The sequence below is a fragment of the Heterocephalus glaber genome, unplaced genomic scaffold (genome assembly GCF_053883595.1).
Source record: "Heterocephalus glaber isolate CG9 unplaced genomic scaffold, H.glaber_assembly_v1.0 deba00001497, whole genome shotgun sequence".
Classification (NCBI taxonomy): Eukaryota; Metazoa; Chordata; class Mammalia; order Rodentia; family Bathyergidae; genus Heterocephalus; species Heterocephalus glaber.
Window position 1 is genome coordinate 18,433,248 of NW_028258320.1, and position 17,430 is coordinate 18,450,677.

The 17,430-nt window shown below is 36.7% G+C and overlaps 1 protein-coding gene across 2 annotated transcripts in view; it reads right to left on the reverse strand.

Moving 5' to 3' along the window:
* Positions 1 to 2,810: 2,810 nt before the first annotated feature.
* Vps26a (VPS26 retromer complex component A) overlaps positions 2,811 to 17,430 on the reverse strand; it is a 42,671-nt gene continuing 28,051 nt past the window's right edge. The window contains exons 5-9 of one of the 2 annotated variants that reach the window (XM_004846178.4): positions 16,729 to 16,893; positions 14,802 to 14,908; positions 7,594 to 7,662; positions 5,641 to 5,783; positions 2,811 to 4,480 (exon numbers count right to left, since the gene is read on the reverse strand). In XM_004846178.4, the coding sequence (XP_004846235.1) occupies positions 4,367 to 4,480; positions 5,641 to 5,783; positions 7,594 to 7,662; positions 14,802 to 14,908; positions 16,729 to 16,893 (598 nt within the window). In that variant the 3' untranslated portion in view covers positions 2,811 to 4,366. The remainder of the gene's footprint in view (positions 4,481 to 5,640; positions 5,784 to 7,593; positions 7,663 to 14,801; positions 14,909 to 16,728; positions 16,894 to 17,430) is intronic. The other variant, XM_087184779.1, reaches the window with a different exon arrangement.

Sequence of the window (17,430 nt, forward strand, 5' to 3'; positions counted from 1 at the left end):
AGTCCCAGCTCTAGGTCCCTCATACATGGTTAAGTTCCTGGTAACCATTTTTAGTTGTCACCAGCATGGTAGGTAGGGTTCAGCCAGGTAACTTGCCCCAGTGTTATATATTAAGGGGTGGAGTCAGAGACTAATCTTTCTGGCTTCAAAGCAGATAGGCTTCCCACTACAACATGGTAACATTGGCAGCATGAATACAGAAGTAAATGGGAGAAAAGAAGTGAAAGAAGATAACCTAAGTGGTAGGAAATAAAAGTCCTCTGTGCTTTTGCTGTTAAAAGCTAGTTATCAGGGGCCAGAGATTTAGCTCAGTGACACCTCACCTGCCTCGGCAAGCCCAAGGTCCTGAGTTCATTCCCTGGTAACAACAAAAAGCTAGTTATCGAAAATTTCACAAAAACATTCTGTAGATTTCTGCCTGTCACATCCTGCCTACCCAAATTCTGTAATATGAAGCTTCTAGTATTTTTCTGGTATAAAGGCTGTCATGATCTAGACAGCAAATTATTTGTTCTAAGTAAAATTTTAAGAGTAAATGTATAAGAGTGGGAAGGCATCTTAGTTATCTGGTCTACTCTCCCCACACCTGGGACTGGGGACACCATTTCATCAGATGTGATTATGGAATTTGTACAAGGCCCTATTCTGTCTTGCATTCTCCTCAGGGCCTGATACTGCTTGAGAACCTGGTCTATTACTTTATCCTAATACTGAGTTACTGTCCTTAATTTTATTATATAACAAACCCACATTTTTCCTAAACGAGGGAACTTTTAATTGTATATAGAAAAAGGTTCATCCATTTACTTAAAAATTGTGATGGAGCCAGGGATTTAGCTCGGTGCTTCCGCCACCTGCCTTGCAAGCACAGGGTCCCAAGTTCGATCCCCGGTACAAAAAAAAACAAAATTGATGGGTACAGAGTATACCAAGACAAGCACTGTGAGCCCTCAAGCAGCTTAAAATGAACAAAATCAAGCCATTACAATGTCTTTTAAAAGCATGGTTAGGTACAGTCCCAATGGTGTGCACAGCATGTCTTTGCAGAACAATAAAAGTACATCTGGGCCTGGAGATGGAGATGGGATCAGGCATGATTTGCAGAACAGCCTCTGTAGAACTTAGCTGGAATGTATGGAGGACGGGCAGTCTCCAGGGTATGTGGCATACTGAGCTGAACGTGTATTTTGCAATGGGGAATTAGACTATCCTGGAAGTAATATTTCAGTCACTAAAAGATTTGATACAGGGATGATGTAATAAGAATTATGCTTATAGTGGGGTGTGCTCATGCACACCTGTAATCCTAGCACGCAGGAGGCTGAGACAGAAAAGATCACCATGAGGCCAGCATGGGCTACACAGTTCAAGACCAGCCTGAACTACATAACTACATAGTGAGACCCTGTCTGGAAAGAAAGGGAAACAAAAGAATTATGCTTATAGGATACCCCAAGCCTAAGGAAAAGGATTTGAGGATGTACATTTTCCTCACTATGCTTTTATACCTGACTTGAAACTTAAAATACTGTACATTAAGTTCCTAAACAGGCTAGTATAAATCACTAGTGCTTTTATGCATACTCAATAGTCAACTGAATATGAATGGAACAGCAAAGAATTTAAAACTTCACTGACTCACATGATACATGTAATTAGAATTGAGTATTCCAACTACTAAATCCATATTGAAGGGGTCCAAAATATGCCTCTGAGGCACAAAACTTATGAATGGATTTTTTGAGACGGTCTCACTACATTGTCTAGGCTGGCCATAAACTTTTGATCCTCCTGCCTCCGCCTCCCAAGTGTGAGGATTACAGGTGTGTGCCACCATGTGTCACTATAAAAACTGAGAAGGCGTGTTCCAGAAATCTCTTATCTGCTTCAAAGCAGCGCCTCTCAAAATAATTCAGTTATTATAAATCTCTTCCACAGGAACAACCAAGGAAGACTTTTATCTCCAGTTAAGTGGGCAACACATCTAAACAGTCAAAAAATTACCATCTCATCTATTCTCCTAAGGGCTATTTATCGTTCCTAAAATACTCTTTCAGGTACCTACTTCTTCAAAAAAATTATATGTAAGCCCCAAATTCTATACTTCGAGTCACATTTTTATGAACTCTCATAGATGTAATTACTTTTTCTTTTTTAAAGACAGGGTCTCGCTATGTAATTCAGGCTGGCCTTGACCTCTCGGCAGTCCTCCTGCCTCAGCCTCCCGAGTGTGCCACCACGCTTGGCTGATTAAATGTTCCTTTTCTCCTGTTTTGTTTTGTTTTTTTCTTTTTCTTTTTTTGGTCAATATATTCACAGGCAGCCACTTAGTATGAGTATAGAAGTTTCTCTTCCCCAACTATATCAAAATAAGAAAAAACTTCACTAGTAAAAGAAGTAACAGTTTAAATGGTTTAAATCAGTATCTCAATCTTTGATAGCTTTTTTTAAATACAGATGTCCCAGTCCCTGAGACACTGATTTTTATGGTCTGGGTGGGACCCAGCCATGGTTATGCTGAAAAGCGTCTAAGGTGATTCTAACATGCACCCAGGGTTGAAAATCACTGGGTTAAGACATTGTACTCTTCATAAAAACACAATAGCTTTTTATTTCTAATTGGCCCACTCTTGTATTCTTTGAATTTGTTATGCAACACAATCTCACAGAAAGTGAATAATCATCTTGTAGATGAGTGTTTTAAGCCAACTAATTAAAAGCATTATATAACAATTTATTGCTGAAACTGGTACTATTCATTAATAAGGAGATTTGAGAATGGAGCTATTTTAATCAAATGGCAAGCTCAGTTTCTGTTTCAAATTCTTTATTACACATCATGGTTGCACAATGAGGCTGGTTAAATACAAGTAAATTTCAAAATCTCTGAATATTTTCTAAATTACTACATGCAAGTGACCATGAAAATATTTGGCATTTTAAAAATTCTGAACAGGCACTTACATGAAGGAAAACATTACCATTCATAGATACTCACATTTAAAATGCTCCAGCACATGGTACATGGAACCTTTGGCCAGTAAAGAAGTTGGTTACTGACCATTTTATCAAAGTGCCACAGTAGTAAAACAGTTTTAAAGAAATGTAGTTTGGGTTATTAGCTTACTCATAAAGTAAGATTAACTGACAAAACTTGCACTGAAGTGTATTTTAAGATATTGGTACAAAAAACCAATGAACCATAAGTGAAAGTACTTTCCACATAGCAGGCTTTGTTTTGGTTTCCACGCTCCACATTTAGTGTATTTGAGATCAGACCCCATGCATATGAGTAGATGACTGCAACCTCTTTTTTAGACACTGAACAAATGACTTGAATTTAGTGTTTAAAAAAATTAAGACAGACTGGGTGAGGTTGAAATGGAGTTTGAACTAGCCATAATTACAGTTTAACAAACATGAAATTGCCCAGATCTGTATAAAATTCCCCCTGAACCCCCCACCTCCCAATTTTCCACTGAAGAATGAATAAATCTGTAAAATCATGAAAGTGATATTTGCACATGTGACAAGACTATTTCTTAAATTAAATATATATACACATTTCTAACTGGAAAAATTACATAGTTGTAACAAGTTCTAAAATGCCAACATATGTCAACTCCATGTTGCAGAATACATATGGTAGTACTGCTGGGAAATAATACCAAAATGATTACTTAATATGGAGGAGAAAAAAGGACCACAATGCCATGCCATATAATCCCCAGGGGGAAAAATATTTGTAACACAGAAGTCTTCAAAGAGGATAAAAGGCAGAAAGCTATGAAACGGTAGACCCAGAAGCACCTTCAGTGAAACACTCCATGTACATTTCTCAAATGCATTTGTAAAAAGAATTGTAGTTCTCAAAAATATTAATATGCCATGTTCTAAATCTTTGCAAGATATAAGGTCCACTTAGGTTTTCTAATTTAATTTGAACATAAAATATTTAATTTTTTACATGTAGAGAAAAAGGTATTCATTAGTAAGAAGAAAAGGATTTACAGTCAACATTACGAGGAAAGAAAGCAAAATTACAAATACCAGCCTATTCAAATGAAAATCTTTAATGTTTATGCTGATGCAATATCTGAGTGCTTATCATCAAAGTGTGCAGTTAAAAAAAAAATAAAAATAAAAAAGGCAGCTTAGGAAATCTCCAGTGTTTCAAAGAAAGCACTTTTTAAAATGTTTATACATGAACATTTAGTTATACTGTAAAATAAATGCAGCACTGTAAGATAAAGGAAGACAATTATATATGGATTTTTGTCCTCTTTCCCCCCCTACATGCTGCAACCATCTTTAACCTGCTGAACTTAGCGGTTACAGATTTTTTCCTTTTTTCCTCCTATTCAGTTCACATTTCAGGCTGTTCAGCAGATGCCTGTGAGTCTGGAGATTCAAATCGCTGGTGAAAGTTCGTTCTCTGTTTCCTCAGTTTTTCAGGAGCTTTTCTCCATAAGATGATTTCCTACACAGACAAACATAAGACATCAACAAATTAATGTTCTCCATTGGGCCTTACATTTTCACTATGGAATACTAACTGCAACTTCAGTTTTAACCATAACAAAACTAAATTCCACTTTCAGGCTGGTCTGTAGCTCACAGCAGTCCTCCTGCCTCAGCCTCCTGAGTGCTAGGGTTACAGCATGCTTAAACTGACTTTCAAATGAGAACAAATTTTATGATTAACACTTCACTTGAAAAATAACTATTAGAATTGGGTCACCTTACAGACATTTATAATAGAAGTGTTTAGTAAGGAAAAAAAATGAAGCTGGGTGTGGGGGTGTAATCCCAGCACTCTGGAAGGATTGAAAGTTCAAACCTAGCCTGAACAACTTAGTGACTTAGTGAGACCCTGTCTCAAAATTAAAAAAAAAAAATTAAGGGGCTGGGGATTTAGCTCAGTGGTTCTGCTGCTGCCTGCCTCACAAGGGCAAGGTCTTGAGTTCGATACCTAGTACCCCACCAAAAAAAATTTTAAAAGTGGAGGTGGGGTGAGTGAGAGTGTAGTTCAGTGCAAAGACCCTGAGTTCAATCTCCTCAGTACTGCAAAAAGGACGGGGGTAAGCCCCCAAATTCCATCAAACATATGCACCTATTAAAAGTTTAATGGAGAAGGCTGGGGATTTAGCTCAGTGGCACCTCACCTGCCTCACAAGGGTAAGGACCTGAGTTCGATCCCGGTATCAAAAAAGGACAATGGAGAGAAGTGGAAGGGGTATAATAATGGAGATCTTTATTTGTTGATAAGACACTACTGAATATAAAAACAAATTAAAGAAATATGCATAATATGATCTAAACGCACACACACAAATTTGTCCAGAAAACTAGTTAACAATGGTGGTGGAATTTTTCCTGGCCTTTACTTCATTCTTTGCTCTTTACTGACTAAATTATTTTAAAAGAACAATAAAGGCCTTGACAAATTATAGCTTATTTTGGAGTCCTGCAAAATGAGAAGGGATCTATCAAAACACCTACTTCTTTATAATATCCTCAGTATTTTCACTAATTTGGAAATTCTCACTCACTCATACAATAAAACTTTAAAAAGGGAGTCCTTTCTAGGTGTTTCTAGATCTGCCACAGAACAAAAGATCAGTCTGGGTGGTATCATACCTGCTGCTTGAAGTACCTTCTGTCTTCCTCATCAACAAGCACTAGATTCAAAAAGTACCTTACTGAAAATTTTTTGTTCACATCTCTCATTGTTGGTGTTGGGTCATACCCTGCTAAAAATAGTCTTATTGGAATGGATTCACCTGAAAGAAAAGCAGTTTCCCATTTAATTCTAAAGGATTAAAAAAAATAAAAGATGATTAAACACAGCCACATAAAACACAGGACTGAGTATTACAGAGCAGACACTTACCCTTCAGTTCACTTACCCCTCACAAGCTGCAGCAAAACCCAGGATTTTTCAGCTTCAGCACTAAAGACATTTTGGGCCCGATAAATCTTTGCTGGTGGAAGGTCCTTTGCACTTACCAGCACACCTGGCCTCTACCCACTAAAGCCAGCCAGTAACGCTCCCCAAGGGTCAAACTTAAAAATGTCCCCAAATAAATGTCTCTTGCGGGGCAAAGTTGTCTCTTGATGAGAACCAGTGCTCTAGAGCCAGAACACCTGGATCAAATCTCCACTCTACGATTTACTGGCTGAGTGACCTTGGCTTGTGTGACTTAACTATTCTGTTTCTGTGAAATGGGGAATAACAATACTCACTTGTGGGGAATTTGTAAGGACTGTGTGGGTGAAATATATAAAGATCTTAAAACAGTGCCAGCAGTTAAATGCTGTATAGACCTAGTTTTATTACTCTCTGCTGATTATTTTCATAATTCCTAAGCACATGTATAAAGTATTGAAAACTTACTACTAATTCATCCACAACAACAAAAATAAACAGAATGATAATATGTCTTCATTACCAAAAAGATTACTATTCAGATGCTTAGGGCTTCTATTTTCCTTAGAAAGATATTTGCATATTTCCTTCTTAATTATCTGTACATAATATTTTTCTCATGCACATACATCTATTGCTGTAAGACATAAAAACTGTCCCACAACATAAACTCTGTGGCTGCTGGAATTTTAAAAAGTAATACTGTAGGGCCGGGGATTTAGCTCAGTGGTGCCACCGCCTGCCTCACAAGCGCAAGGTCCTGAGTTCGATACCCGGTACCAAAAGAAAAAAAAAAGGAATACTGTGTAACACAAGGTTAAATATACAGTATGTGAGTAAAAAAGACCTGGCTTCAAACCTCAACTCTGCCAAAATTAGCTATGTCACCTTTGTCAAAATTTTTAATCTCTCTGCACCTCAATTTTGTCTGTAAAATAAAGGACATAAGAACCTAACTCAGAGACCAGTAGGGAGCTTTATAGCACTTAAACTACAATCCACTGTTTACAAATGACATTCAATGAACAGTAGCTACTTTTTGAAGTAATTACTACCAAAGAGAAAAATCCAAACCATAAATTTAGTTAAACGCAGCTCACTATCTCAGACACTGAAGACACTAGTAAGGGAATCATTTTCTTGGGAGGCTATAAGGGCTCCAAAAATCCCACAGGAATTAATGCTGAGCTCTACTGCATCTTAGGATCAGCATGACAAAAAAATATGTAGAGATGAACTATTTAACAGAATGCAATTAAAATATTACAAATTTAGAACCAGAGAAGAGATAAGCAAAACTGTCTCTTCAAATTCTGAATTTAAACTAAGCAAAACCTTAACCTGTTTTCAGACTAGGCAGTATTATCAGTCTTTTTAGCAGCTCTACAAAGAGATCCTGAAAAACCATCATTAAAGTTAAGAGTGGTTTTAAGAATTATAAATATTTTCCAGCCAGGCGTGTGGCACATGCCTATAATCCCAGCACTCGGGAGGCTGAGGCAGGAGGATCACCACAAGCTCAAGGCCAGCCTGAACTACATAGCGAGACCCTGTCTCAAAAAACAAACAAAAAGAATTATAAATACTTTCACATAAATGAATACTCAAACTAAATTGCAATAGACACCTCACTACACAAAAGAAGTACATGAAAAATATATTACCTTTTACTGGTGCACCATCCATTATTTCATATTTGGCAATAGTTTCTGTTTCCGTTGTAGTACTGGGTCCTAGTACAAGAATGCAGGATATTAATTTAAATATTTCCAGAATACAATTTCCTTTTTCTTACTTATACCTTTTTCTTACTTTCCAACTACATTATTTTACCACTATTTTATCTTCCCATTTTATGAAAAAAAAAAAAAAATTTTGGTAGCACTGGGGAGTGAATCCAGAGTCTTCGTAATGAGCTATATCCCCAGACCTTTTGTTGTTTTTTTTTAAAACTTTGAGACAGGATCCTTTTAAGGAGATAACTTGTGATCTTTCTGCTTTAGCCTCCCAGAGTGCTGGGATACAGGCGTGTGCCAACATGCCATGCTTGGCTCTGGTCATTCTTTCCTATTCCTTGATTTATAATTAATACACTCAATGTTTCATACTTTTTTTTCCCAAAGGTAACATGCAGTTCAAAAAAAACCTTCTTGTCTACATTCATACCACCCTGAACTTGCCTGATCGCTGATCTTGGAAACAAAGCAGGGTGGGGCCTGGTTAGTACCTGGCCAGGAGAAAGAATCTTCTTGGGGGAGGGGGGGATTTGAGACAGGGTCTCATTATGTAGCCTAGGCTGGCCATGAACGCATAGTGCTCCTCTTGCCTCAGTCTCTCAAGTGCTGAAATTACAGGTGTGCACTACACACCTCACCAGAAAAAAGAATCTTCACACACTGTCGTTCCTTCCATTTTTTTCGAATATCTGCTAAAATAGAAACTAGCAATACATGTCAGAGTTACCCACTACATATTAGTTCTCTATCAACTCCCAGACTTTCTTGTGGAGTAAGAATACCTGGCACACAGACATATAAATCTTTTTTTTTTTTGGTACTGGGGATCGAACTCAGGACCTTGCGCTTGCAAGGCAGGCAGCGGCACCACTGAGCTAAATCCCCAGCCCACAGATATATAAATCTTGAAATTCACCCTCTAAGAAATTACTTGAACTCAGGCATTTAAAAAAAAAAAGAAAGAAAGAAAGTCAATCATATGTTAAGTGAAAAAAACCATACCCAAGTGTTCTAGAAGTAGAACACTTGCCTATCTTGCATAAAATCATAGGTTTAATTCCCAGCATCACCCCCCCAAAAAAGATACCAAAACTATAGTAATGATCCCTAGGTCTTAAAATTTTCTATAATAGAAAATAATTTTTATAATTAGAAAAAAAGTTTAAACACTTTCTTTTTAAACAACAATGAGAAAGCTTTGTTTTACTACCTTAAAACCCCTAAATTTACTAGCACGTAGAAAAATGGAGATTAAGAAATCATAGGTGTTTAAAGGGCCAGGGATTTAGCTCAGTGGTTCCGCTGCCTGTCTCCCAAGCACAAGGACCAGAATTCCATCCCCAGTACAAAAAAAAATCATAGGTGTTTATTATTATGACTTTTCTTTTTTTGGTGGTACTGGAAATCAAACCCAGGGGCAGAATACCACTGAACTACAACCCTGGCTCTTTTGATTTTGGAACAAGATCTCAAGAAGTTTATCCAGGTTGGCCTCAAATTTTTGATCCTCTTGCCTCAGCCTCCTGACTAGCTGGGATTACAGGTATAACCACTCCATCTGTTTTTTGTTTTTAAAAAGATGAGAGTCTTACTAGGTTGCCCACACTGCCCCTGAACTACTGAGGTCATGCAGTCTACCTCCCAACTAGCTGGAACTACAGGTACAACCCACATGCCCAGCTTTTAGGATTTAAAAGCTTATAAATTTATTACCTATAAGTAACATGGGTACAAAAATAAAACATTTTTCTCCAAAGTGTTCTGAAGGATATTCTACTAAGGCACAGTAAGGATTACAACTCCATGAACCCCAACAGAATGAATCCACCAGGCAAGGCAGGAAATTAAACAAAAGGAAAGAAGGAAGCCCACAGCAGGAAAATAACATGACAGAGATAAGACAATACATATCAGTTGTAACTATCAATGTTAATAGTCCCAATTCACCAATCAAAAGAAACAGACTGGCAGAATGGATGGAGAAGCAAGATCCAACAATATGCTGCATACAAGAAACACATTAATTGAAAACAATTCATAGACTGAAGGTCAAGGGATGGAATACAGTATTCCATGTGACAGGAAACTGGAAAAAAGCAGGGGTAGCTATTCTATTTGCAGACAAAGTGGATTTCAAGCCAAGACTGATTAAGAGAGACAAAGAAGCTCACTACATCCTGGTAAAGGGAACAATCCAAGAGGAAGAGATAATAATCCTAAATATATAAGCACCAAATAGCAGTGCACCCAACTGTACAAAACAAATATTAACAGACATTAAAAATCAGATAAGCACTAATGCAATTGTAATGGGAGACCACAATAGCCCACTGTCACATACAGACAGATCAAGTAGACAAAAAATGAACAATATTAGAACTGAATCAAACTTTTGAACAAATGAACTTAGATGTCTACAGTGTGTTCTACCCCACAACATCAGAATACACATTCTCAGCGACACATGGGACTTTCTCCAAAATAGACCATACACTAGCTAATAGAATATGCTTAAGTAAATGCAAAGGAATTAAAATAATCCCATGCATATTATCAGACCATAGTGCAATGAAATTGTTAATCAACAGCAAAAGAAAGCACAAGAACTTCATAAACACATGGAAATTAAATAAAACCCTCCCGAACAATGAATGGGTCACATATGAAATTAAAGAAGAAATCAGACAATTTCAATTTCTACAATTAAACAAGAATGACAATACAACATACCAGAACTTATGGGATGCAATGAAAGCAGTCTTACAAGGGAAATTAATAGTGGTTAATTCCCTTATGAGGAAAACAAAGCCAGGCTCAAATAAGCAATCTAATGTTGAACTTCAAGCTTCCAGAAAAAGAAGAGTAAGCCAAGTCCAAAGCTCATAAGAGGGAGGAAATTATAAAAATCAGAGGAGAAATTTATGCAATGGAGACTAAGAAAACAATATAATCAATGAATCGAAGAGTTGGTTCTTTGAAAGATTAAATAAAAGGGGCCAGGGATTTAGCTCAGTGGTTTTGCCGCCTTCTGCGCAAGCGCAAGGACTGGAGTTCGATCCCTGGTACCAAAAAAAAAAGAAAGAAAGATTAAATAAAATTGACAAACCCTTAGCCAACCTTATCAAAAAAAGGAAAGACTCAAATCTATGCATTTAGGAATGAAAAGGGTGAAATCACAACAGATCCTACAGATCCAGAAGATCAAGAAGATCATCAATACCTACTTCAAGAACCTGTATTCTAGGGCTGGGGATTTAGCTCAGTGGTTTTGCTGCCTGCTGCGCAAGCGCAGGGACCCAAGTTTGATCCCTAGTACCAAAAAAAAAGAACCTGTATTCTAATAAGATAGGAAATACAGAAGAAATGGACAGATTCCTAGATATATATGAATTAACAAAACTGAATCAAGACGATATACAAATTCTAAATAAATCAATATCACCAATGAAATTGAATACGTAATTAAAAACCTACCAACAAAGAAAAGCCCTGGCCCTAATGGATTCACTGCTGAGTTCTACAACAAATTTAGAGAAGATCTAATGCCACTACTCTTCAAATTCTTTAATGAAATTGAAAGGGAAGCAATACTCCCAAATTAATTCCTGGAGGTAACTATTACCCTGATTCCAAAACCAGAGAAGAATTGAACCAAAAAGGAGAATTACAGGCAAATCTCCCTAATGAACCTGAGGCAAAATCCCTCAATAAGATACTGGCAAACAGAATGCAGCAAATCATCAAGGTTATACACCATGACCAAGTTGGATTCATCCCAGGGATGCAGGGATGGTTCAACATATGCAAATCAATAAATGTAATACACTATAATAACAGAGCCAAGGACAAAAAAGATATGATCCTCTCAAATGATGCAGAAAGGTCCATTTGACAAGGTCCAACACCCATTCATGATAAAAAAAACCTACAGAAAATTGGTATAGATGGTCTTTATCTCAATCTGATAAAAGCCATCTACGACAAACCAACAACCAACATCATATTAAATGGACAAAAACTGAAAGCTTTCACTCCAAAATCAGGAACAAGACAAGTATGTCCACTGTCACCACACTTGTTCAATACAGTTCTGGAAATATTAGCCAGAGTAACTAGACAAGAGAAAGAAATAAAGGGAATAAGGATAGGAAAGGAAGAAGTTAAATTTTCATTATTTGCAGATGACGTGATGCTCTACATAGAAGACCCCAAAAACTCCACCAAAAGACTTTAAGATTTGATAACCAAATTCAGTGGCATAGCTGGATACAAAGTCAACACTTAAAAGTCAATAACCTTCCTGTATACAAATAACAGACTAACAGAGAAATTAGAGAAACAACCCCTTTCACGATAGCATCCAAAATAAAAAAGAAATACCTAGGAATCAATCTACTGAAGGAAGTAAAAGACCTCTACATTGAAAACTACAGTGCTCTGAAAAAGGAGATTGAAGAGGATATCAGAAAATGGAAAGATATCCCTTGTTCTTGGATAGGAAGAACCAATATGGTGAAAATGGCCATACTTCCAAAATTGTTATACAGATTGAATGCAATCACACTCAAAGTCCCAAGAGAGTATCTTGCAGGATTAGAAAAAACAATCCTAAAATTCATTGGGAACCAGAAGAGACCTAGAATAGCAAAGACAATTCTGGGCAACAAAGGTAAAGCAGGGGGCATCACAATCCTCGACTTTAAATTATACTACAAAGCTACAATGATAGAAACAGTACGGTACTGGCAAAAGAACAGACCTGAGGATCAATGGAACAGACTAGAGGATGCAGAAGCAACTCCAGACATACTCAACCATCTCCTCTTTGACAAAGGAGCCAAATATCTTCACTGGAAGAAAGATGCCTCTTTAATAAATGGTGCTGGAAAAACTGGCTTTCCACATCCCGAAGATTGAAGCTAGACCCATGTCTTTCACCATGCACTAACCTAAAATCGAAATGGATCAAAGATCTAAGTAATAAAACAGAAACACTAAATCTGCTGGGATGGAGAATAGGTAGAACACTTGAGGACATAGGAGTAGGCAAAGACTTCATGAACAAAACCCAGAGCACACAGGAAATACTACAAAGAATCAACAACTGGGGCCTCATCTTATTAAAAAGCTTTTGCAGAGCAAGAGAACCCACCAACAGAGTGAAGAGACAACCCACAGAGTGGGAAAAAAATTTTACCAGCTATTCAGATAAAGGACTATTATCTAGAATATATAAAGAACTCAAAAAAAATCAGACCTCCCAAATTTAAAGACCCAATACAAAAATGGGCATCTGAAATAAAGACACTTCTCAGATAAAGAATTACAAATGGCAGATTAAATATATGAAAAAATGTTCAACTTCACTGGTCATTCAAGAGATGCAAATTAAAACATCTCACTCCAGAAAGAATGGCTATCAATAAATTAACCTATAACAAATGCTGGAGGTGCTATGAACACTTCTCCACTGCTGGTGGGAGTGTAGACTGTGCAACCACTGTGAAAATCACTGTGGAGATTTCTCAAAAAACTAAAACTAGAGGTTCCATTTGACCCAACTATACCTCTTCTTGGTATCTTCCCAAAAAGAATTTTAAAAGGCTCATACCACAGTGATATATGCACACCCATGTTGATAGCAGCACAGTCTGTAATAGCTAAATCTTAAAAACAGTCCAAATGGGGCCGGGGATTTAGCTCAATCAACTGACGAGTGGATAAAGACTATGTGGTTTTATTTCTTACAATAGAATACTATTCTACCATAAATAAAGATGAGCTTCAGGCATTTATAACTAAATGGATGGTCCTTGAGACCATACTCTTAAGTGAAATAAATCGGACACACATGTTTAAATATCACATTGTTTCTCTGGTATGAGAAACTGAATGTGGAAATAAGAACAGATGTATAATGGATGTTGGGAAATGGGAAGAAAGTGTTCAAATGGAAAGGGGAACATGGGAGGAGGAAGGGAGAAAGGAAGGGAGGGACAAGAAAAAAAGTAAAACTACAAGGAAAAAATGGAACAAAGCTTTTGTACCTAGGGAGGGGAGGGGGCTTGATAGTGGGAATGGGATAAAATTTATTAATTAAAAAAATAAAAATTTTCTGGATGCAGGAAAAAAATATTTTTACCACAGCTTTTTTGAACCATGTGAACTTTAACATAGTAAGACAAGGTCTTACTATGTTTGTTTCCCAGGCTACCCTCCAACCCATGGCTCAAGAGAGCCCTGTGAGCCAGGTGTGGTGGTCCAGGCCTGTAATCTCAGTACTTGAGAGGCTGAGGCAAAATGATAGTAAGTCTGAGCCCCATCTGGGCAACTTGGTGACTCAGCAAGACCCTATCTCAAAATAAAAAATACACATTGCTGGGGATGGATTTAGCTCAGCAGTTCCGTTGCCTGCCTCACAAGTGCAAGGACCTGAGCTCATTCCCCGGTACCAAAAATAAAATTAAATAAAATTAAAAATTAAAAAATATACAAAGGACTGAGGATGTAGCTCAGTGCCAAAGCCCTGGGTTCCATCTCCATTGAGAAGGAAAGAGAGATTTTCCTCCCTTATCTCAGAGAAGCTAGGATGAAGAGAAGCACCCCACTATGTGCAGCTCAATAATTAACTTTTTTTTTTTGGTACTGGGGATTGAACTCAGGACCTAGCACTTGCAAGGCAGGCACAGTGCTGAGCTACATCCCTGGCAATTAATATTTCATAAAGCAGTAAGTATCCTTGTAATCTCAGCACCCAAAAGGCTGAAGCAGGAGAACCAAAAATTCAAGGCTAACCTGGGCTACACTGTGAGACCCTGCCTCAAAAAATAAAACCAAGCCAGGAGTGGTGGCACATGCTTGTAATCCCAACACTCAGGAGGCAGAGGCAGGAGAATCACTGAGTTCAAAGCCAGCTTGGGCAAGTGAGACCCTGTCTCAAAAATAAATAAGTAAATAAATAAAAATAAAATAAAACCAAAACAAAGCAATGAAAAACACTGAGTTACTTATGACCAGCAATATCAAACAGCAAAGTTCCAATGTGCATATTAAATTTATTTTGTGTAAACAGTATTTTAAGATTTCTAAAATTTTAGCTAAACAAGGAATTTTAATTCAAATACTCTTCAACTTACCAATTCCTGTGATCTCTTTTTTGATCAGTTGTAACTCCATGTGTTGTATTTTTATTCTTACTAATAAGAAGTAAATTTTTCCAACAATCACATCCTTTAAATGATACCTATTGGGAAGGAGTTTCACTTACTAAGTATCAGTGTAAGAAAACAAAAAGAGTGAAATAGGTTGTGAAAAGCTTTAATAGGTATCTTTAGGGTAATAACTAAGAATCCTACTTTATTCATATTCCTTTTTTCCAAAAAATTCTTAATCATTTTATTCTGCAGATATGGAAGCTGCATTATCCTAGCATAATAATGATGCTAAACTCTTATGTAGAGCTTTCAATGTTGAAAAAAATCTTTATATAATTGAAATATTTCAAGCATAAAAATCTTTAGGTTTAGGTTCTCTGAAGATTAAGTTCTAAATAGGGCTAACACTCAGGCTAATCATTCCCTCTGGATGGTCAAGTTAAAAGTTTGCTTCCACAAAAAGATTAACAGGAACTACTTCTATAGGTTGAGTCTGCTGCTGTAGTAGCAAATAAACAAAGACCATTCTATTCCCAAGTACTCTGAAATCATGTAGTAATAAACCTGGGAATATTTACAATACCCAAAGGATTTTTTAGTCTCTTCCTAAGAACTGATTAATACAATCATGTAAGTCTGAAGGGATACTTCAGTGATAAGTTTTTAGGTCCCGAACTATTTGATAATTTTATCAACAATGTGAGACTCTGCAGGGACGGGTATCAAGTTTTCAGTAATATACCTGGCAGAAACACTAAGTCCAACTCCCAACAGAAGAATATGCAGGAGAGGGCTAAAATAGGGCACATTTAATTCTTTAAGAAATTAATTTTAATAAAAGAGAAAAACTGTAAAGAGATTTAAGATTCAAAAAAGCAAATGCATTGTAGACCTTGTTTGGACACTGATTTGAACAAATCATGTTAAAAAAAAAAAAAGACATTTTGGGCTGGGGATGTAGCTCAGTGGCGCGATGCATGCCTGACAAGCTCAAGGCCCTGAGTTTGATTCCGGGTGCCAAAATAGAAAAGACATTTATAAGACAACTAGGGATATGTAACACTGACTAGACATGTGAAAATATTAAAGTTATTAATAGTTTTAGAACAACAGTATTGTAGTTATATTTTAAATGATGCATAATTTTTATGAATTAAATTATATACCTAGAATTTGCTTCAATATATTCTGAGACATGTGAGAGCTCAATTCAGATGATACAAATCTGTATGCTGGTAAATGTCGAAGCCAGGCAATAGGTACATAAAGATTCATTATGTTAAGAATACTGTTGGTACACTGAAGATTCATTATTTTAATATACTGTTTATGTATTTTGGCATATGTTTGAAGTCTTCCATGATAAAGTTTAAAAAGGCATTAAACAATAAAACATGAGGCCATTTTGTAAAAATACAACATATATAAAACATATATACCTCCCCCTCCCTGCTGAAAAGATATGACAATATTAATAGCAGTTAATTAGTAAAAGTGAAAATATGTGATTTTGATTTTCTTTCACTTTTTATCCTCTAAGTTTTCAATAATAAAAATGTACTGCTTCACTAGTCAGAAAAAAATGGATTTTCATTTAGTTTTAAAATAATGGCCAGAATGAAGTGATGTCAAACAGTAATTTTTATAGACATAATGGCACTGGTTGCCTTCTGAGGTGGTGAGATCTTCTACATAAAGTGGTCAGACAGATTTATCAGGAACAGAATATGAAAGACACCTGTTCTGGATTAGAAGCCAGACCATTCTCCTAAGTTTCTTTCATTCAGAAATTCTGTTAGTCTGTTAACATCAGATTAATGTCAATTCTATCTTGCATTGATTAACTTCAGAGATCTGAAAAGCTTGTTTTAAAATTTCCCCTGAATATTTATCTGTGAAAGGTACTTACTTTGATTTATTATATTCAAATTCTATATGTAGACAATCTTCAATGCCCACTTCCATTTTAATAGAGTTGTTAACATCAGGATAGGTGGCAAGTTGGTGAACAATAAGATCATACTCTTTCACCATGTCCGTCAGTCTTCTCACTATTGTCACCTTAAGAAAATACCTACAAAGTTAATGGAGAGGATGAGGTAAATTGCCTATGATAAATTTAAGTGTTTTAAATAAACAAGCATTAACTGAACTTTCTCCTTCCTGGGACTCCTTTGGGATCAACTTACTTCATTTACCTAATGTAGGAGTTCTACTTTTGCTTTTGTTTTTCTTTTCTGGTTCTGGGGATTGAATGCAGGGCCTCATGCATGCTAAGTACACACTCTACCACTGAGCTACACACCTAACCCTCTAAAAAGAATACTTCCCAGATGAATTTGGAGGGCTGTCAACAAGTCTACTTGAGGAAATCTCTCCCTATCACTGTTTTGTTTTGAATCCCTATCTAGTTAAGGCACTGTTCTTTGACATTTGGGTTGTCAAATCCAATACCAGATGGGTAATGTCAAACATAGAAAGTAAGATTCTGGACCAAAGGCATTCAGATTAGTACTGTATCTTTAATTGCCCTGGTCCCTGAGGCATCCACAGCTTCCTGAATGAAGATGTGGAGAAGGAAAAGGACATTGGGTTGGAAATTTAGAAAAAT